The sequence below is a fragment of the Vicugna pacos genome, chromosome 3 (genome assembly GCF_048564905.1).
Source record: "Vicugna pacos chromosome 3, VicPac4, whole genome shotgun sequence".
In the NCBI taxonomy this organism is placed as follows: Eukaryota; Metazoa; Chordata; class Mammalia; order Artiodactyla; family Camelidae; genus Vicugna; species Vicugna pacos.
The window spans coordinates 22,717,498-22,740,096 of record NC_132989.1 but is presented as its reverse complement, the minus strand read 5'-3'; the positions used below and the strand labels follow the sequence as shown (position 1 = coordinate 22,740,096).

The following is a 22,599-nucleotide window of genomic DNA, read 5'->3' as shown; positions in this document are numbered from 1 at the left end:
TAGAATCAGGAGCTAAGGATCCACCAGGGTTCATCTTGGAGATCAAAAGGAATTTTTCAACAGGACCCCACCACCACACCCCCGCGGGCATGGGAGGAGGGTACTGAGGGTGAGCAGCTGAGGGAAGGATCCCTGGTGGCGCCAGCTCCACCTGCTGATGTGGTAGGGAGGTGACAGGGATGTTTGTGTGATTGTGAATGTCATTAGGAACAGTGTCCCTGGCCTTCCCGGGTTGGCGCCCAGCAGCCTGGCATCCACCAGGAGCTGGGCCCAGGCAGCACCGTAGAGAGACAGACACCTCTTCTACTGTATTTCTGTCACTTGTTTGTTCTTCCGAAGACCTCAGCTTACCGTGTAGAATGAACAGCGGTCTATAGAATCTTCCCGTAATGCCCACGTGGCTTTCAGGTGTCTCAGCAATTAGGGAGCCCTGCCTTCTGTCCTTCAGCTCTCTGTCTTGGGAGGAATAAGGGCAGTTAACATAAACCGAGTGCCTCCTGTATACCAGGCCCTGGCCTGTGCGGTTTAAGTCATTACGTCCCCGAAGAACCTGATGAGGGAAGAGGCGCTATTATTATCCCCATCTCCCGGGTGAGGAAACTGAAGCTGGGAGAGGTTGTCACACCTTCACAGTGGCCCCGAGAGCGGACCCTGGCAACAGGACCCTAGAGCCAGCTCTCCTCACGTCCACAGCGTTCCTTGGCGAGCTGCTGGGATGGTGGTGTCTGCTTGAGCTGCGCCCTGGGGAGGGGCTCCTGACTGATGACACCAGCAGGGCTGCAGGCCTGGGCCCTCATGGAGTGTGCCGGGCCGTCGGTTTTCTTAAGAGTCCTTCCCTTCTCCAGACTTGCAGTGCTGGAAGTAAACCCACCTCCTTGGGCAGCTGAACCCTCAGTGGCTGGGGAGCAGTCATATGCCTTCTGTTCTCCCTGCAAACCTCTCCCTCCAAGGCTGATCTCACCTCGTCCCACCTCATAGCAAGGATTAGCCTGTCTCTTGCTGTTCCACTGGAAAGGTGGATGGTCCTGCTGTTGGAGACATTTTGGATCAAGCTTCAATGACAAGCTGGCTAGGACTGGTAGAGCTTACCATGGAAGGAAGTTGTCCTAAACTCCAGCCCTGTCTCCCGGGCTAGCAAGTTCTAGTCACAGCCCTACAGGCCAGGGTACCCCACTGTCGCCCTTTTCCCAGTGGGGAAGCCTCTGGCCTCATATTTGCCAAATGACCCATGACTCAGTGGGCAAATATGAGGCCAGAGGTGGTGGTTTTCAGGACCCTTTGTTGTTGACATTTGGGTGGATGTTGGCTTGTGGCCACGTTACAAAACAGCAGAAATTGTGGTTACTTGGAGGAGCCCAGGCACCTCACATAGTTGTTTCCAAATCTGCAAGGATGACCTTTGTTCTGAAATGGTGAGTGATGTGCTTCAGGGAGGAGAGGGAAGGGGTGGGAGACAGGCCTTCCAAGTGAGATCTGCCCCAAATCTGTGTTCACGGAGAGTGCTCATCCTGGCCTATGCCCATCTGAGAACTCAGCATGTACTGGGGCTCTAAACTCAGGTGCATTCAGGTGAAAATACGGCTATTTTTATCGCCAAGCCAAGCCTGACCAAGGAGGAAGAGAACAACCTGGGACATTTTGCATAAATGTATCTGCTGGAACTGTTAATCAGTAACTCAGGAACCTGGTACGGGCAGAAGCCAGTTGTGGTCTGTATACCCAAGATAAAAGCACGCTTCATGTTCAGGAAAAATGATACGGTGGTGTTTGCCTTATTAGAAAATGCAGCAAGTACTATTTGAATGAGATTCCCGAGGCTGGTGCTCAGTGTGAGTCTGACTAACATTGCTGATAGCAGGGCGGCCTGTGCCTGTCTGTGCCTGGACGCTAATTGGTAGAACCCAGCGGCTCCCTCCTTGGTGGTCTCTGCCCAGTTGGGCCCATTCCAAAGAGCCAGCTCTCCTCAAAGGAACCTTTCCATTTTTTTCGGTAACCTAATGCCTGAAAACCAGAAAAATGATTTTCCTGGTTTCCATGTAGCATCCAAAATCATGGCAGTCATTGTATTATATTCAGGAGCCAGTGACATTGGGAGTTTGTGGTTCTGGGTCCATTTCTGTTGTCCTTCTGCCTTTTCTCTCCTTACTTTGTTTCTATGATTCCCTGGTTCCAGGCGTCTTTCCTGCTGCTCAGGAGGGTGTGAACTAACAGATTGTGTGTTAATCACCATCACCACCACTCCCTCCTTGGAGCAGGGGGAGTCAGGCTATGGTGGTATCTGTCAGGAGAAGCCACGGCTGTAGCACAGCCTGGGTCCGTCTAAAATGATGCCTGTTTCCGGGTGAGCCACTCACTGGCCAGCATTTCTTTCAATTTTCTTGTAAGGGAAGAAAACTCCTTAGCTCATCCTGTCCTGATTCTGAAACCTAGTTGTTGATTATTGGTTCCCACTGTGTGGCGTGTCACCGTGCATGTCCTCAAACTAGCTCGTTGGCTCTTCTTTCCAAGGTGGTGTGTGAGCTGCCTGAGTCAGGGATGGTGTCTTTTATCCCTGGACTCCCCAGTAGGTTTGGCAGTGTCAGAAAAATGAGAATTGAGCATGTGAGGTGGGAGGGAGATGGAGCAAGGTGCCTGCAGCAGCAGCCTCTCTCCCCTCCTGCACATCCTGTCTGTGGGGTCTGGCGGGAGCAGCCTGGAAGGGCCTTCCGGCAGGTGGGCCCCTGGGCAGGCAGAGCGACTTGCTTTCTTTGATGACTACAACGTGCCTCCAGCTAGTTGGCGTCCAGGCCGGCCCCGGGGGATGGTAGGATCGACCATACCACCAAACCAGAACTGAAACAGCTGCTGGAACAGAACGTCCCCAAGCCACTAGCATACAGAGCTTTGCCTGCTGTCAAGTGAAGCTCCTGTATCTCTCCGCCCAGGGGTGTTGAGATGCCTGGAATCCTCATGAATGATCAGAGGATGAAAGAATGCAGGGTTTATCATTTTAACCATTTTTAAGTGTGCACGTTAGTGGCATTAAGTCCATTCACATTGTTGTGCAACCATCGCCACCATCCATCTCTGCTTCTTTCATCATCCCAAACTGAAACTCTGTACCCAGTAAAGAAAATCCCCTCTCCAGCCCCTGGCTGCCACCATTCTACTTTCTGTCTCCATGAATTTGACTGCTCTAGGAACCTCATATAACAGGAGTCATGTGGTATTTGTCCTTCCGTGACTGGCTCGTTTCACTTAGCACAATGTCTTTAAGGCCCACCCATGTTGTAGCATTGTCGAAATTTCTTTCCTTTTTCAGGCTGAAAAACATTCCATTGTATGTCTAGACCATGTTTTGTTTATCCTCTTAGCCATCGATGGACACTTGAGTGGCTTCTTTTTTTTTTTGGCTATTGTGACTATGCTGCTGTGAACATGGATGTGCAAATACCTGCTCGAGCCCCTGCTTTCAGTTCTTTTGGGTAAGAGTTTTACAGCACAGGAGCAAGATGTCTTTGAAGGTCAGTTTCTGATGACTCACCCTTTGCCTGTGAGGGCTAGACTCACCGGCCAAAAGGTAGCTTTACTCACCGTCTAATTTTAGACTCCAGCCTAACCACCACTGGTCACTCATAACATCAGACTTCATTTTGATATTTGATCAGCCTTCACAGCATGTTACAATCCCAGTTTTACGTGTTACCTGTCGCTGATTACACTTCGCTGGCCACTTCCTTGTGATTGTGGGGCACCCTTGTCACTTGGCGGTGGGCACTGGCGCTAGGCAGTGCACCTGATTACAGCTGGCTTGCTCCAGGGGTGCAGCCTTTTTCTGACTTTGCCCTCCTAACCCAAGTTGGACTGGTCTTTTGGCCTTGTCCCCAGACCTGGCTCCATATTGGGACCTGAGCCGACTGACAACTGAGGCCATTGAGGTCACTTGTCTTCTACTCATGGCAGCTTTGTGCGGGCCCGAAGGGGTGGTGTTATCCACCAGGCCTGCTGGTTCTCGTCATGTTTTTGTTTCATCCAGTTCTTACACAACATTTAGCATTGTTGGAATTACATGTCATCTTTTGCCCCTTGGAAAGTAAAATACTCTCCTGAAATACCTTGGCATTTGGAGTTGCCACAAGAGCTGGTTTTGCCTGCACCAGCTTCGAACCAGCCCTCAGGCCCTCGGTAATTTGTGGTGTGTACACGCCTGGGGGATAGTGGGCTTTTAGGGGATTCAACTCATCTGTCCTGTCAAGGATTGCTCTACCTCTAGAGGAGACTTCTTTCATCCAATGTCCTTCTGTATTTGCCAAAGCAGTTAGGAAGTGGAGAAGGGAGCACAGAGAAGACCTGTACGCTGCATTTAAGGACCTCACAGTGTAGTTAAGGCATTTAGAAACCTTAAGGATAAACCAGCCATTTCTGAGACAGTCCTGTTTTCTTATCTATTCCAATGACACAAGTAAAAAGAAAACAGAGCTGGCCAAGAAGGGAGAGCTTCCTTCTCTTACCCCCAGGCTCTGTCCTGGGCGCTCTGCCTCCAGTACAATAGTAGCCAACCCTTTTCATCTAAAGACTTCCCTGGGGCCCATCTCTGTCTCCGCTGCACTCTTCTTAAGGACTCCTTGGTTTTCGGATGATTGTAACGATAGTGTGATAGCAGCAGTTGAGTCAGAAAGATCCCAGATGGTCTGGGCCAGGTCAGGCAGGCCTCAGAGGAAACGCATGGAGGAGATGTGGGGACTGCCCGGTGGGCAGTGCAGAGGAGGAGGGGGACGTGCTCGTCCGCTTCTCTCTTCTGCCCTTCACAGTGCTGACTGTTTGTTGCCTTCTCCTGCTCTGGCATGTGGCTGCAGGGGTGGGAGGAGAGAGGATCAAGTGATACCTTGATGCCAATGCATTTTCATCTCTTTGGGACCTCACCAGGCACACTGTCAACCCCGCTTTCTACAGGTGGACGCTGAGGGTGGGAGAGGTGAAGGGCAGAGTCCAGGCCCTGGGCAACTGCACTGGAGCCTAAACCAAGGAAGGAAGGAAGGTGCACAGATGAGTCTGAGCCGGGGGTGAGCTGAGAGAAGGCATTAGTATGTGCTGGGTATCGGGGCTACCATTTTAGTCCCGTGATGGTTGCCTTATTTGGTTTGGCTTTAGAGGCTAGAGGATGAAGGGAGGAATTTGCCAGGCAGCTGATGAGATGCTTTTCAGAGGATCTGGAAGATCTGTGTGGGGTGTGGAAGAAGAGCTTTTCCCGTAGTAACCCAACCTCAAGCAAGGTCCCTGGCTACTCAATCAGGCAGCTATTCCTGGAGCTGATGTGGAGGAGACAGGGCACTTCTGCCCTGGGGCAGGTGAGCCGTTCCTCTGGCAGGGAAAGAAAGAAGAGGTTGTTCAGGGGTGCACGGCCAGATCCTGGAGGCGGGGTGGCGTCTATGCCCAGATGCCGCTGTCTGTGCGGGATGGCTGAGGACTGGCAGATGGTCTAGGAGGTCCTGGGAAACCCACTGCGGGGCTTCCTGCTGGGGTCCAGTGCCACAGAGCCCAGGGTGGCCAGGCCTTCAGTGGTGGGATGGGCTGTCACTAGGCACAGCCCCAGCATTCAGGGTGCAGGTCTGTCTGTGGTCCTTGGGTTACAACCTGTTTGTTCCCATGCTAACCAGGTCCCTCCTCTGCCCCAGACTCAGTATACTAGCTCCCCTTCCACTGTCCCTGGAAGTTGCTCTGTCTTGGGTCCTTCCCGAGCTTCCTAGAGTCGTACTTCCTGTGTCTCCCCAACTCTGAACCTAGGCTCTGATGCCATGTGGTTGGTTGAGGCCAAAGGAACAGTGACAGGGCGTGTGTGTGTCTGTGTGTGTGTTGGGAAGAGGGCAGGGCCTCGAGTTGCTGACAGTTCTACCTCCAGCCTCCTTGGGTCCTCCTGCTACAGGGCTACTGGAGATGGGGGCCTGGCTCTGTTCATTTGCCGCCTTCCCTCACAGTGGCCTTGGGCACACCCCGCTCTTGCAGCACCTGTCACTCCACTGCACAGTGCAGGGCTGGCTGATCTTGCAGGTCCTTTGCTCCCATAACAGCCTAATTTGATTCTCCCTCTCAGCCTCCTGTTATTTCTGAGGCTTCTCCCCAGAGTCTAGGGGACTCTTCCCACCCCTTCCCTCTACCAGGTTTATGCCAGCTCTTTACTCAGTCCTGGGAGGGGTCTGCCTGAGGGTCAGTCATTTGAATAACAGTAATAACATCAATGAGCATGTATTGAATACTTGACAGTGTTCCAGGTTACTCCTATTTTTTCAGGGGAGGAAGCTGAGGCTCAAGAGAGGTTGTCACCTGCCCAGGTTACATGGCCAATGAGTAGATGAACCTATATTTAAATCTAATTTGATATGTCTTTTTAAAATCTCTATTCTGAAAGTCTAATTGTGATGCTTCCCACAGAATTGGAACAGAGTGTCTTTGGGAATTGTGACCTGATTGGGGTGACGGTGTCAGGTAGGGGGAAGGGGTCTTCCCTGCTTCTCTCTGAACATCCCATCTCCACAATCTGATGAGAACCCACTGCCTACCAACACCCCTCCCCTGTCGAAACTCAAAACTCGGTTCCTAGGAAGAGATGTTGGAGCAGTTGGGGCCACTTTGGCACGGAGAGGGCTGGGGAGATGGAGACTTGTTTTTCTGAGAACACAGCTGGTGCCCCCTGCAGGCTGTTGTTTTGCGCGTTGCGGGAGTGGGCAGAGAGCACGGCGGGGTCTGGGCAGGCAGTCTGCACGGGGAGGGATGTGCTGCTGCACACCTTGGCCACCGCAGCCCACAGCGTCGCAGAGTTTCAAGGCAGCTGTCTCTCCGCTTCGTGAATACAGCCTTAAGTGGGCTCCTGCCTCCTCATAGCAGAGCTGTCCTCACCCAGCTTTCCACAGAGACCAGAGTCCTGCAGCCACCAAATACAGGCCTCCATGTTTGAAGCTCAGAGGAATTTCATCCCATAGAATACTTCCCTTTGGATTATCAGTCAGCCAAGTACTAGGCTTCACCCTGTGCATGAAGTTGGGTTTCTTGACTGATGAAGTGGAGGCACTGGCCCCACTCACATAGAGCACTGGACGGTCTCCTGAAGGTGCTGTGTTTCGAGGCTGACCGAGCCAGGGCTTGGCTCTGCCATACTGAGAAGCAGCCTTTCCTGTGGAGGCAGGTAGACCTGATCTGGGTCTTGAAAAACAAGGGAATTTGGCTGAGGTCCCCAAGGCCCTTACAGGTATTTCTAAGTAGCGAGGTTGCTGAACGTGGCTGGATTCTGACCCATGGGGTCCCTGCAGTCTGACTGTGGACAGTCTGGGTGGCGAAGGAGAAAGTGCTGTGGGGAGGAGGAGCTTGGGTGTTTTTGAGAGGGGCAGGAAGCGCAGCACATGGGAGTGTGCTGCGTGGGGAACTCAGACACTGACTGACATGTCAGTGCTACCTTCTAGTTGATTCTGGACAGACCAGGTAGCCTTCTCTCCTGCAGCTACCTCCTGTGTAAAATAGGACCAGTGTGTTCTCTGCCTGTGAGTGTGCAGGGATATCCAGACTTCAGTCTGGTGACAATGAAGAAAAGGGTGATGAGGGCTGAGTTGGCAGCAGCAGGCAGGTGCCTTGGCTGAGGTGGCATCCGTCCCACGTCCCAAGGTTCCAGGGAGGGCCCCGGAGGCAGAGCAGAAATCTGGAGGGGTTAGTTGGAGGAAGAAGGTGAGGATGAGCCCAGTGTTGAAAGCCAAGGGGTGGGGTGGGCACTGCTTTCAGGATCAGGTAAGTAAGCACGGACAGACGTTGCTAACAGGCTGGAGGGGTGGCTAGCAGCAGCCTGGGGCCTCACGGAGAGGAGGGGCTCAGCTGAGGATGTGAAAGAAGAAAGAGCATGGTGTTTGCCATCACAGGATGAGCAGAGGGGAGCCAGCGGGGCTGGTGAGGGACTGAAGGTGGCCCCTGGAAGACAGCCCATGGCCTCTGCAGGGGAGTGCAAAGTCTGGATTGACTGTATCTGCACCTCAGTGCCCTCTCTGTGCAACACTAGGCCCGGATGGGCTCCAGACTACCTGCCCAAACCCAAAGCAAGAGGAAGAGAAGAAGCTGGGTTGGTTTCAGAAATGCCACCAGCTGGTGTCACTAGAGAGAGGAAGGAGATGCCAAAGGAACCCTGGCAGTGCGCTGTTGGGGACCTGGCTGGGGATGAAGGGCTGTGTTTCTGGCTCCTGGGGCTCAGCTTTAGGAGTTATACCAGTGCCAGGCACTCTCTGGTCTCCCAGCTCCTTGGAGGGAGGATGGTGATTTGATCCATCTGCAGCTCGATGGATTTGGTCAGTGGGAGCCCCAGCCTGCACCCAGGGCTGAAAGGCCTGAGGGGAGTCAGAGCTGCATCAAAGGCAGATCTGATAGGGGAGACTGCAGGTAGGTCACAGGGCCAGGCCAGGCTATAAAGGAGCGAGATAACTAGGAGCACAGGTTAGAGGAAGTAGGGCTGAGGGGGTCTGTAGGTAACAGTGACGTTGGGGAAGGCAGTCCAGGACTGTGGCCAGTGCCACCGGGGAGCCCAGATCAGTCAATGCCAGCTGCTCCCAGAGGCTAGAAGTTCAGGACATGCTAAAACCGATAGGCCCTCCCTCTCTCCCTCCTGCCTACAAGACCTTGGCAGTGACAACAGCGGAACAGCTTTGAGTGAGGCTTTGGAATCAGAAAGAAAGGCTGGATTTGAGAAAAAATGTAAAATGCAAAACAGAGTAAGAGCCCTACCTCTCCCACACGCTGCCCGTAAGTTTCTTGGATTTATTCTTTTAGAAAGTTGTGTGAATATGTGTTTGTGAAAGTGTATCCTTTTAATTGTACAGATAAAACAAAGCACGGCTATATACCTTGCTTTGATCCCTTGCTTAATTTATTGGCAATGTGGAAAAATAGCCAATTTTTTTAAAGACTATTTAATATTCTGTCCTATGGCATGCATTAATTTAGCTAATCAGTCTCCGCTTGACAGACGTTGAGGCTGTTGCTAGTTGGGGGTTATTTTAATACAGCAGCAGTCACACTGTACACATATCTTTGAATAGTTGAAAAATTATTTCTGTAGAAAAAATCCTAGGTATAGATTTTCTGGGTCAAAGTTGTATGCACCACCACCACCACCCTGCATTCTCTTCCAAAGGGTTTCTAGTAATTCACACTCCTGCAAACTGAGAGTTACAAATGATAACAGTGCTGTTGTGAGGATTAAATGAGATATGTGCAAAGCTTTGGGCCAGTGTCTGCCACATCAGGCTATAGGGTGGGCCTCACTGCAAACTGGATCACTTTGGGCCAGTCAAGTGCTGGGCTGGGTTTCATAGTCAGCTTGGGGAAGGGGAGGTGGCAGGATGGTCTGACAGCTGCTGAGCAGATGTCACCTTCATTCACACATTAAGGAAAGATTCATTGAGTACCTGACGTGTGCGACACTGGAGCAGGGATGGAGCCGGGAACCAGCTGGGCCTGGCTCCCCTCCCGGAGCCCAGTCTGGAGAGGGAGGGAGATGGAAGACAAGTCTCTACAGATAGTGCTAAGTGCCAAGCAGCATGGGACACTGCCGCTCAGAGTCCCCTCTGACCAGGTGTCTCTCTCCCCGCCCCACCCCAGTGTACGTGTTGGAACGGGAAAGGAAGACGGACAGCGGGTGTCAGGCCGCCCTGGCCGCGTGCTGGGCTGCTCTCTGCTGCTGTTGCCTCCTGGACAACCTGGACTGAGCAGCCAGACCCAAGTGCGCCCTGCAGGCCTGCCACCCTGTGTTACTGGAATAAACAAGTAGTGCCGCACAGTTAACATTTTGTCTTTCTTTACAAAATACCTAACCTACAGACATTAAAATTTTAGCACCTATGATAGGCGTGAAATGGTATCTCAGTATTTGATTTTACCTCCCCTGGTTGCTAGTTACCTTGAACATAAATGTATTAAGTATTTGACTTTCTTTTACAAATCCTGTGAATTGCTTGTTACCTATTCTTAGCCCATTTAAAAAAAATTGGTTTGTCTTACTGATTTGTAGGGAGCTTTAAAAAAATACTTCCACACACTAATGTTTGTCACGTTTATAGGCTTGCAAATATCTTCTTCCTATCTGACTGCCTCTTAACCTTTTTATAGTACATTTTCTAGTATGGAAGTTTTTAAAGGTCATGTTTATCAATCTTTTTCTCATGCTTTGCATGTACTAATTTTTGAGAAATCATTTTCTATTCCAAAATCACAAAGATAAGCCTGTATTTTCTTCTAACATTTTTTCACATAGTTTTCAGCCACCTAAATTTGTTTTTGACTGTGGTGTAGGACAGGGTTCTGGTTTTCTTTTTCCATTTGGATAGCTGCAGCACCAGTTGCTGATTTAGGTCATCCTTTACCCACTGATTTGAAGAGATTTGTCATATACCAAGTTCCCACATACGAATGGGCCAGAATCAGGAGTCTGGTATGATAAGCATCTTCCCTGTGTCCAGGACGTACCCCTTTTTCTTCAGAATTTTCTTGGATATTCCTGGCCTTTTACTCTTTAATCTGGATTTTAGGATAAGTGTGTCAGTTTCTATGGAAAACCATTGTGTTTGGCTTTAACTGGAACAGCATGTAATTTACAGAGTAATTGGGGGAAGAGTTGACATATTTACAGTGTTGGCTCCTTATCATGAACATGTTATCTCTTCTTTTGTCTCCTTTTATATCCTTAGATAAAATCATATAATCTTCACATAGCTTTTACATATCCTTTGTTGGTTTTTAAAATTGGATGTTTTCTCTGGTATAGTTTTAATGCTACTGTAAGTGGATTTTTAAAAATTGAACTATAGTTGATTTACAGTGTGTATTGTGACTCTTTTTAAAAAATATTACATTTTTTGGTGAAAAGAATCTCTTCACTCCAGTCGGGTCACAGACTAGATTTTACCATAGTTTTGTTTTGGGACACTTTAAATTGTGGGAGGAGCAGCTCTTCAGTCTGCTCTCAGGGAACCACTCTCAGTCTACAAGGACCAGCATTCATTCAGTAGATGCCGAATAGCTCCAGTGTATTACGTGATGGACCATACAGAACAGACCCCATCCCTGTCTCCCTGGGGCTTAAAACTCTAGGGAGCGACAAGACATTAATTAACTAATCCCACAGGTGTTACTGACATTCTGCTTTCCTATGAAGAGATATGTATTGCTATGAAAACATATAAAAAGGGGAAAGTCTGCACATTCTAGGAGGAGTACTGAAAGGCAAAAAGGTGGTAGGAAAAGCAGGTGTAAAGGCCCAATGGCAAGAGAGAACATGGCTCACTTGAGAAACTAGAAGAGGAAACTGGCGTGGCAGAGAACAATGGGACATTGGGAACAGATTAGAAACAGGCAGGAGCAAGACAGGGGGCTCATAGCCCCACCTAGGGATTCTGGGTTTTGTCCTCTGAGCAGTGGGAAACGAGGAAGGATTTTAAGCAAAGAAATGACATTATCAAATCTGCATTTTGGGAGATCGCGTCCATGTAGAGAGAATGCTTTGAGAGGGACACAGATTCACGTGATGATGGAGAGACATGAATGTACTTGGCCTATTTGGAAGTAAAAACAGGACTTGGTGATGGACTGGATAGGAGGATTGCAGAAGAAAGGGAGAGTAGGCTTAAGATTGGTAGATGTTTTCTCATTTGGGATTTTTATATAAAATGTGAGACTTAATGGTTAAGATTTTTGGTTTTTTGTGTCCCAATTTTTCAGGATTAGTTTGAAAAGACTATCCTTTCTCCATGGAATTGCTTTTGCATATTTGTCAAACATCAGTTGGCCACCTTTATGTGGGTCATTTACTCTCCTCTCTATTCTGTTCCTTTGATCTGTCAGTCCCGCCGCCAGTACTATAGGGGTCTTGACTACTGTAGCTTTGTATTAAATCTTAAAGTAGTGTGATTTCTCAAACTATTCCTTTTCTAAATTGTTTTATTCTAGTTCTCTTGCCTTTCCATAAATTTTAGAATGAGTTTATCTACAAAAAATACTGCTGAGATTATGATTAGAATTGCATCCAATCTATAGCTCCTTAAGACCTAGTGTGTATTTAAATGGCATGACTTGCTCCCTCTTATGTGTCATAACCTCTAATGAAGCGAGGCGGCCTGCTCCTTCATTTGCTGTGTTGTGATTATTCCCACTTATGATCGATTGTGCTGGTGCCTTTTGAAGTTTGGGAGCAAATGAGGTGTGTCTATATCAAATTGGGTAGGAACAGCCATGAACATTTGACTACTATGTTGAGGGGCTTGGGGGCCAGGTCATGGTCTGGGGCAAGTCAGCCACCATCATTTACAACCTTGTTCTCCGTGTGTGTCTCTCCAGAGCAGGTTGTGAGCAAGACCTGCCAGCCATCAGGGGAAATCTCCCTGCCTCGTGGTTGCCACAGGGCATAGAACTGTTGTGTACTGGACGTGATCCGATTTTTTCTCTAGATTTTTCTTAATTTCTTCTGCCTGGCGTAGCGGCGATACTCGTATTTGTTTCTCCAAAAGTTGCATTAGAAATATATTCACGACACATCGTGACATAATGAGTCGCTCCCTGCCCTCTGCTGTAGTAGCGTCACCCATGACATCGGGGCTTTTCATGCTCTTCCCTTTGATCCCGCCACTCACGCCCGTGGTTCCCCTGGTCTGTGTGAGGCAATGACACAGCCAGACGTGGAGCAGAACAGTGGGGTGCTGAGGGGGTCACTGCTTACGTTCTCACCCTGTATACCTCTTCCATTATTGTTAATCTCCTCCCCAGTCTCTTGGCTGACTTAGAATAAAAGAAAAACTGCTTTCTACTCTCCAAAGTAAATGAGAAACACAGCTGTTCTAAGGTGTCTCTTTGACTCAGGTATGTGAGTGAAGTCATCTGCCGTGACCCTGGCAAACTATTTGAACGTCCCTTTTGGTTGCTTATTTTCATCTCTTACCAGTAAAAGTAGCAGCTCTTAGGTTTCACCTCAGATTTACAAAAAGTTTCTCATTTTATTGAACTCATCTGGAGGGAGCACCCCACCCTCAAGCTGTCTGGCCCTCATGGCATTTCTGCCGGGGCTTGCTGTGGCCGCGTCGTACGGACGTAGGGAACACACTCAGGCCTGTACCTCTGTGGACAGAAATTGTGGAATGTCTATCAAAGTATGAAAGATAATATTTGAAAAGTACTGTATGGTCTATTTAAGAAACCTCACGATGAAACTTTTCTGTTTGTAAATTGAGATTTCTTTTTCTGACCCATCTTAACGATTTTCGCTTTTGTCCTCATCACGTTTTCCCATGTCATCTAAGGAAGTAGCTTCACAACTGTCTTTCCGTCCTATAGAGGAGGGTGCAGAGGCTCCAGGAGGTCAAGCAACCTACTCAGAGTCACCCAGCTCTGGCAGAACAGAGCCAGGAACTCTCGGCTCAAGTCTGCAGGGCCTCATCTGGATCTCTTCTTTGGTCGGTAATAGTGAAGGGGGGAAAATGCCCTTATTTATTTTTCCTGTGCTCTGTAACTGGGGTGAGCTGCACTCTCCCGCTTGTGGAATAGCATGGTCTTTACAGGAAAGCCCCGAGCACTTCTGCATCTCTGGCCGGGTGCACCCAAACTGGCAGCTTCCAGCACTGCTTTGTGAGGAAAGTGATGGCCCTCGTGCATTTTCTCTTGCGCCCTGTTTCTTGCCTTCTGTGGCAGCTCCACCCGGGAGGTGGGGGGAGGATAGTGTTTTCACGTTAATATTAAATGCTGTCAGCTCTCCCTGATTCCTGCCCTTTTCCTTGAAGGAAAAGCCGACTGGAGGGAGCTGCCTCTGTAAAGGCACTCTAGTGTTCTCAGGGAATTCAGTCCCTTTCCTGAGATGTAGTGAACAAGGGAAGGCCATCCGTTCTACTGGCATTTTTGAGGCTTTGAGTTTTGAACTGATCACATTTGATTGGATTTAAGAACACTTCACTCTTCAGTTTCTAGTCTTTTAAATGTACAGCATCACTTCTAACTCGACCAAGTCTCTTTCACGTTATGTTTCATACCGTGTTGTTCTGCGGACCTTGGTGTCCACACTATCTTAATGATAGCCATAGGCTCATCACATCCAGGCGAATGCTCCCAGGTATGAGGGTTTCCTTACTCCTGTTACCTAAGAAACAGCTGAAGTTGGTTGTGTTCGGCCTTCCTAACCCCCCACACTCACACACAGCTCCTTGCCTCTCCCTTGGGTTGTCTCCCCCTTTTCTCTCTGAGCAGCTCTGCTGTGCTAGTCTCTCCACTTTCTTCATGTGATGGTTTGCGGCTACCCATCTGAATACCAGTCTGCATATGGATTGACTGGAGAAGGCCCTCCCTGCACAAAGACCTGGAATAAGATTTTGGGTGATATTTTTTTCTGTAGGATGTCATCACATTGTGGTTCCTATTGATGGAACCTCCTTCACTCCGTGCCAGGCCCTGGGCCAAACACTTTACACTGTCTTAAGTTTTTCTCACAAAACATAGACTCTTAAGCACTACTTCCCCCCTCCATTCTGCACCTGAGAAGACTGGGGCACAGGGAAGGCGGGATATAAAGCAACCAGGGGGTAGGATGCCCAAGGAAAGTCTGAAGTAGATTTCTTGAAGGAGTCAGTCTGGCTCCCCACCCCCGCACTGCCCCCAGGAGGTGCCTTGTGGGTGCTTACACTCCCGCTCGCCTGCCTGGAGACTGCTGAGTGGCTGCCGGACCAGGTCTGTTCTGAGGTAACGGGCCCTGACTCTCTTTGGGACACACTCTGGAGCAGGGTGAGGGCTTGATCTTGCCCAACTACACAGACCTGGGATTTCAGGGAGAACAGGATGAAAGAGAGGAGAGGCCTTTCACCCCTCCACGCGCAGCCGCATTCAGGTCACTTGCAGCCAGGGCTGCTGATTTGAAATGAGCCTAACCTGGATGTGCAGCAAGCACTGGGCCAGGACCTACCTTTAATTCACTATGTGACTTCACTTACCACCTCCCTTTTTTGAGCTAACCATCCTTTTTTTTTTAGGAAAAAAGTGACTGGCCGTATAACCCAAGACAATTTCATTTGCATTTCTAGCATCTAAGACATTCAGTTGTGCCACTATATACAACCAACCCTGTCTCAGTGGCCTGAGTGGGTTTAGCCCAAGGATAGGGCCCCAGGAGGTGGCGGCAGTAGAGTTCTACTTATTAGACTGGTAAATGTCCAGATGTACTTAGTATATTTTTTTCCATAAATAACAAAAATAATTATTATCAGGTCTACTATTTATAGGACTGATTGATTGGGGTCGACAGGGCTAAAGTATTAGCTGGCCTGTGAGGGAGTCTGGGGCCCACCACCCACCTTTGGATGTGTCCTGACAGTGATGGCGGGCTGACTGATCATTCGGGTGGCAGGCAGTAGACACGTGGGGTGGGGGTGGAGAACTGGTTGGGAGTGGCCAGCTCCCAGACTGTTCTACCTTAAAAATATCTTGGGACACTGAAGCAAGGAGAGGGACAGAGACTTGGGAGACAAAGCTGAAGCCGCACGAGGAGCAGGGTAGGCACAGAGGTCCAGGAGGCCTGGGGAAGGTCTAAGCTTAGCAGACAAGGCAGCTGCTGCTGCAGAGCGCAGGCCAAGGCTGTGCCAGTGCTGGCAGAAAGAGGAAAGTGGAACGTATTCCTCACCTCTCCTGCTCTGAACCTTCAGACTCCAATGAAAACTACACACCTGGATCACCTCTACTATTTCAGGCCACCCTTCATCCCCTCATTATCCCCCCTCAGCCTATTTACCTGTTGCTCATGGCCTGCAGGGCAGGGGGGACAGTGGCACTGCCTTTAGGACATCCTTTCTCAGCAGCGCAGCCCCTAGTGCTGAGTAGTGTATGATCCCACTGCCAGTGCACACGCACATCTGAGGAAGGCTGAGGTGCACCCTCGGCAAGCTGGGTGTTCTTTCTGCCCCTGCACTGAAGGGGCAGGATCCACCCTAGGCTGTCTTGAGATTTTACTCACTCCTCAGGTGCTTAAAGATTTTCCCCTCCCGTCCTACCTCCTAGTCTGAGCAGTGGTAGGGCCGTTCAGCATCCCCTGATACCTTCTGGAAGGCTGGCCTTCGGTTGGTTTAGGTCCTGGTGTAGAAGGTGGGTTGTGAGGGCATCTGAGCACAGACTGTAGGCCCCCTGCCTTCAGCAAAGCTGTCATTTCTGCTGGAGGCATTTCTGGGGAGGTGCCGTAGCCGTGGTCGTCTTAGCAATGGAGGAGCAGCCGCCCAGCAGTGGTCTGGGCTACAAGAGGCAGAAGAGGCTCTGTTACCACCTCAAAGCACTTGCTTAATCATTTAAGATGTCTGAGCTGAGCAAGTCAAGGTTTCAGATTCCAGGTGGGGCCGATCGTGGAACTCGAGCCTTTTTAGCTGAGGTCTCTTTTCACATTCCTGCCCCGGCCCCTGTGTGGCCTGGAGCTCCAGTCGCCCACTGCCTGCACACAACCAGTTTCTGAGTAGCCCACGGTGAATGGCACTCCTAGGGGTGTACATATGATAGTCCTAGAACTTGGAACTGCTGGTTGGTGTGGCTGGTGGCCCTGCAGAAGAGGGTTTGGTGGACAGGCACCCGGGCCCGGGGGGCTGCAAGCCTCCAAGCATCTTGCATTTATCTCCTCTGCTTCCAGCAGCAAGGCAAGGAGGTGGGAGCCTCTGCCAGAAGCTGCTTAGCCTCCCAAAGTTGCTCTGCACCCAGGAGTACCCAGGCCCCTGAGTCACAAGTGTACGCTCGTACACCAGTCCTTGCCACCTTCCCCTATCACCACACTGCATATATTCAAACATGGCGAGCCGTATTCATGGTGGGGGCGGGGGGAGATGGTTATTTCAGAACTGTGCCATAAAAGCACGAAGTCGGTCGCGTAGGCTCTGGGACCTGGGCATCTATGTTCCGGGTGGGTGGGTCCGTCCTTCCTCCCTTCATCCTTTCCTTCCCCCACCCCATTCATTCTCACCATCTCTCCCCTTCCAGTGTATGTCGTGGAAGACCAAAGAAGGGATGACCTGGGCACATCTACCTGCCTCACAGCCTGCTGGACTGCGCTCTGTTGCTGCTGCCTCTGGGACATGCTCACCTGACGAGCCCAGCTCTCCACTTCTGCCACCACCACCGACAGCTGTGCCTGCCCCATCTCTGATTGTTGAAATCAATGACTAGCTCTGCACAGACACTTCTACCTTCAACACAGTGGGATTCTAGATTAGCAGGGGTTGCTGCTGTTTAATTCAGTGACTTGGTCTTTTTAATGTTCAAAATCCATTTCTTACTGGCCTTTCACAGATGTGCTAAATGACTTTAATTTTTTTGGCCAAAGGCTTAGTTATGAAGTATATATTTTTAATTTTAGAATTATACATTCAAGGTAGTGGCATGGTGTAACATACCACTGAATGATTTCTCTGCTAACACCCTGTATGTTTCAATAAATTTGTCTAAATGTCAGCTGTCTGAATTATTCCAGATAGTCTCTGCCCTGGGTTTCTCAACTAGTGGCCACTGTCCAGTATATGATGATCCAATTTACCTTTTCATTCTAGCTGCTACTAGGAAGGCAGGGTCCAAGGCTACACTTCCTTCCGCCAGGTCAGGGGGCCCTCACCAAGGAGCCATACTGGCTTCTACCCGGAGCTTAGGAAAGGGCATCTTGGTAACTGTGGCTGCCCCAGGGTCTGCTCTGGAAGGAGAAGCCAGTCAGGGCCAGACTTTCTTTTCCTGCTCTGCCCTCCCAGAACCCAACCCCGCACTCCTATGTGTGGAACACACCCCAGAAGAGAGAAGAGCTGTCTGTCATAACACCAACTCATCAGCGAGGCCACTCATCTCAGCTTTGACCACAGGGTGGCGCCGAGCTGCCACAGCAGTGAGTCCGATTTTCCTTCTTCAGCTGACAGCTCCTTGCCTACCCTCTGCCTGCCCACCTTTCCACCCAGTCAGCCAAGTGCTGATACATATTTAACTACCAGCTCTCTGTTTAAAAACAAAAAGCCATGATTTTGTAGCATCACCTGATTTCTGTGCAGTAAATGGTCGGTCCCACGGAGCTGATTTCAAGCTACCAATATATCCTCCTGAACATGGACTTGGGAAGAGAAGTGCGGGAGCACACTGTTACGTAGGTTTCCACCATCAGATACAACAGACTGTTAACCTCAAAAACATAGATAATGGCCAGATTTAGTAATTAGGATAAGTTCTGAATATTTATTAACCTCGTTTTTAATATAATTTAATTGTAAATTTAAAAACTCAATTTTTAATAATGCCTATTAACAACTGGCTTGCAACAAAATCCCTGAAAATTGCCTTGGCTCTCCCGAGCCAGTACAACCCAGCTCCAGCACACTACTGCCCCTATGCCTCCTGGAGGCCTCAGGATTATAGTGTCCACCTTATGACACTGGCCAGAGGGAGACCGTCTTAGAAGTGCTGCTGGTCTAGTACCTAATTTTCTTTTACAATGTTTGGGAATCTTTAGGCAGACTGCCACTGAGGAACCACCATTTTATTCACTTACATTCAGCTATGCCCTGGTCTCCTTTTTTCCTTACCTGCATACTACATGGAGGCTCAGAAATTGAGGGATTTACTAAAAGGAACAGAGGCAGAAAAAAGAAGAGGGGAAGGCTTCAGTGCAGAAGGAGCAGGACCACAACCCTGGGGAGGAGGAGGGAGGAACTGAGGTGTAGACAGCCACTGCCTCTCTGGCCCTGTGTTCTCATCTGTCAGCTCAAGAAAAGCAGACTTAGCGGAGTGGGACAGATGTCTTTTATTGGTCTGACCAGCATGACTAGTAGTAGGCCCAGGCAGAGCTTCCCCTCTCCTGGCTCCCATCTCCCCTCTCGTGGGATTTCATGACTCACCACCAGGGAAGAGGGGTGGCAGGCAGAGCCAGAATAAATACAGAGATGGGATATGAGAGGGGCTCCAGAGTGATGCAGAAAACACAGGGTTACCAGACCATCCAGATAAAACGTCCATCAGGCCGAGCAGAGCAGTCTCCCTATATAGGCTTCTCTGCCCCTGCCAGGAACAGGAGGGGCTGGGAGGAAGCGCTTCCTCTAGAGGCTTCCTACTGTGCCCTTCGTGCCATCAGCATCTCCCGGATATTGTCCTCAGCTTCCTTCACACTCCGCTCCAGGTAGGATTTTTTCTGCTACAATATGAGAAAGAAACAAGGGTTAGGACCAGGGTGAATGTGCCAGGTTGGCAGGTGCAGTTTTCATGCCCAATGGTTATGGCTTCTCTGACCACTGACTTCCAGGAGCCTATGGTCTATTGGGAACCAGGTATACACACCTGCCCAGTGGGTTCCCCCACCTCCGACCCATGAGCACAAGGGAGGGGTCCCTTGGTACAGGAAGCAGGAGTGCTCTGCGGAAGGCAACAGCACTCTTCCCCCAGAAGGAAGCAGACTCTAAAAACAGGCGTCTTGGTACATGAAGTTATACCAGATAGACAAAGGCCAGGAAATTCCAGGACAAAGCGCTGGCCCCATAACAGACTGTCTCTCAAGGTTTTCCATGGCCCAGGCCAGGCGCCTGTAGCTGCCACTGCTGCAGAATGGACAGCATACCCTCTGCTCTGTCCAGTGAGATGACAAGCTGCGTTGAATACTGAGAAGCTGTATCACACGTCTCACCAAGGCAGATGAGTCAGGATGAAATCTGCTTTTCTACTGAAACTGCTGCTTGCCAGGAATCCAGGACAGTGACACACTGAGTAAAACAGACCTTTTGGAAGTTTACCTCTTACCCCATCTGGGTCCTAAATTAAAAATCTCAACTTAGACAAAGAACTTTACTTTCAAGAGACACATCTGGACCAGGATTATGAAAGATTAGTCAAAGGAAATGATGTCTGTACATTATTTGCCCTGTGTCACCCCAGAAATATGGTGGCCTCACCACTGGTCCCTGCCCTGAGGACATGGTTATGGCTGCATTCCCACTTAAGACATGAAATGAAAAATAATCCCCTCCCAGGCAAGGTGCATGTGACTGGGCCACACTAGAGCCAGCAATGCAGAGCCCTAGCGCAGATGCAGTTGGTGAGTGCCATACCTCACCCTTACCCCCTTTACCCAAGCAGCTGGCGGTTCAATTTGACGACTAAAGCGCCCAGATAACCATGGAATCCAGAGAAAGGCTGGGGCAGAAGGCAGGGGAGCAGCCTGGTCTCAGGCCTTGCTTAGGAACTGATCCCCAACCTCTGACACAGGAAAACACAAATGAATGCTTCTACTGCCCGAGGCCTTCACCATTAAACCTCTCTGGTGCCCCTCTACATACTCCTGCCTCTACCATCTCCCACTCTCTGTCCAGATATTTATTAAATGATACATTTAAAGAATTAATAGTTTCCCTTAGGTGCCAAATATTGTGGTACCAACAAATCTTTATCACAGTTCTTGTGTGAACCTCTGGTTCCTGTTTGTCTCCTAACTTTAAATTTCCTGAAAGGCTAGAAAGAGCCATATCTCTTTACTCATCTCCCACACAATTCCTCACCAAAGAACAGGTGCTCCACAAAAACTCATGGTGACCATGATAATTCAATGGCCATAAATGTAGACTGTTGCTAAGGAAATTTGTTTAATTACATCGCTAAACCTGATACAGCCCTATCATTGTGGTATCAGAGTGTGAACTTAAACTTCCTTTGTAAACAATCATTAGATTTTACTTGCAGTGAGTGAAAACGAGGGAAATACTAAAAACTCCTGACACACCACTGAAGAATGTACAGGTACTAATGTTGCAGAGCAGCCAGAGCAAGTGCCAGGCATCGCCTGGGCACCTTTTGGGCCCTGGCTGTGCAGGAATCTAAGGAAAAGGCTAGTGGAGCAAGCAGGGCTCTACACCTGCATTAAGTAGTCATCCACGTATGCAGCGACCCAGGTCTGCTGCGCTCCATCGCTGCCAACTTGCGCCAGCTAGCAAAACCACAAACTTGGAACATCAGCAGTAGCTTTTCTCCCTACCGCCCGCACAGGCTTCTGGCCAATCAAATTCAGGTTGTAATTCTCAGCTTTAAAATTCTCCACTCTATCACATCTCTTCCTTCTATCCTCCACTTCTAGTTTCATTACTTTTCTATGATTTTTACCACTTTTCCTAAAGTCTGCACGTTTGAAAAACAATGTAAAATGAACCTGTCTATCTTTAAATCTTTAAAGAGACATACTGGACACTAACTTTTTATCCTACCACAGATGGGGCATTCCTAGCATAGAGGGACCTACTCCCTAACTGTATTTCAATAGTTCCTGTCTCACCCTCAAACACATCTAAGCCCAGAAGACCCTCATAGTCAAACCTGGACCAAAACACTTGATGTGTGTTGAACTGTGTCTCACAAAAAGATATGCTGAAGTCCTAACCCCCAGTACCTGTGAATGTGACCTTATTTGGAAATAGGGTCTTTGCAGATGTAACAAGTTAGGATGAGTTTCTACCACATTAGGGCAGGCCCCAAATCCAACAATTAGTGTCCTTATAAGAAGGCCACATAAAAACACAGGGACACACAAGGAGAATGCCATGCACTGATGGAGGCAGAGGGTGGAGGGATGCACCTGTAAGATTAGGAAGGCCCAGGATGGCCCACAACCACTATAAGCTAAGAAGAGGAGAGGATTCTTCCCTAGACCCTTCAGAGGCAGCATGGCCCTGCAAAACCTTGATTTCAGGCTTTTAGTCTCCCTAACTGTGAAAAAATAAATTTCTGTTGCTTTAAACCAAGTTTGTGGTAGCTTCTCATGCAGCCCTAGGATATCAACACTGTACCTCAAATGAGAGATGCTCCCTCACACAGAGTTTATCCCAAGGTTCTTCTGCACCCACAGCTGCTGCCCACACTGAATCGTAGAGGCCTAGATAAGGATACCTAAACGTTAGTGTGCTAGGATCACACTTACCCAGGAATAATTGTGGTAGAACTGACCCACATACACATGAGACCATCAGACAGAATGAAGGAAATTAAGGAACCAATGATTAAGTTAAACGTTTTCTGCCTTGAATCTCCACAGTTTCTTAAAACCACTACGCAAATCAGAAACTCTGTGGACCCTGGTCTTCCCCATTCCTGTAAATAACAACTCCATTCTTGCAGCTGCTCAAGACAAAAATTTTGATGTCATCATCAAATCTTTCTTTCACAGCTGACACCCAATCAAACAACAAATCCTGTCAGTGTTATCTCAGAATGTATCCACATTCTGACCTTAATGAAGAAACTCCTAAGTGGTCTCCTTTTTCCTGTCCTCAATCCTCCTCCCCTCCAGTTTCTTCTGCACACGGTGGCCAGAGTCATCTTTTAGTATTTAAAACTTTCCAATGGCTTGCCATCTTTCTCAAAATAAAAGGGAAAGCCTTTTCAAAATTCCGGATATAGTCTAGCCCTGACGTGACTCTCTGACCTCCTGGCCCATGTTGCTCCAATCCACCAGCCATGCTCCTGCCTGTTCTTTGCCCTTGGTTCCCTCTCTTCCCCAAATACAACTTGCTCCTTCACTTCCTTCAGGTCCTTCTCAAATGTCACCTTATGAGAAAGGCCTTCTTGATCACGTGCAGCTCCACACTC

At 49.2% G+C, this 22,599-nt stretch overlaps 1 protein-coding gene and 1 non-coding gene across 3 annotated transcripts in view; one reads left to right on the top strand and one right to left on the bottom strand.

Annotated features, from left to right (window-relative positions):
• LOC102529404 (uncharacterized) overlaps nucleotides 1–17,457 on the top strand; it is a 33,874-nt gene extending 16,417 nt beyond the window's left edge. Inside the window, exon 2 of the transcript XR_012067588.1 lies at nucleotides 16,987–17,457. This is a non-coding gene — a transcript (uncharacterized protein). The remainder of the gene's footprint in view (nucleotides 1–16,986) is intronic.
• Nucleotides 17,458–18,763: 1,306 nt separating this feature from the next.
• Nucleotides 18,764–22,599, bottom strand: part of PFDN1 (prefoldin subunit 1) — a 59,888-nt gene continuing 56,052 nt past the window's right edge. The window contains exons 4-5 of one of the 2 annotated variants that reach the window (XM_072956570.1): nucleotides 21,801–21,886; nucleotides 18,764–19,168 (exon numbers count right to left, since the gene is read on the bottom strand). In XM_072956570.1, the coding sequence (XP_072812671.1) occupies nucleotides 21,821–21,886 (66 nt within the window). In that variant the 3' untranslated portion in view covers nucleotides 18,764–19,168; nucleotides 21,801–21,820. The remainder of the gene's footprint in view (nucleotides 19,169–21,800; nucleotides 21,887–22,599) is intronic. The other variant, XM_006204563.4, reaches the window with a different exon arrangement.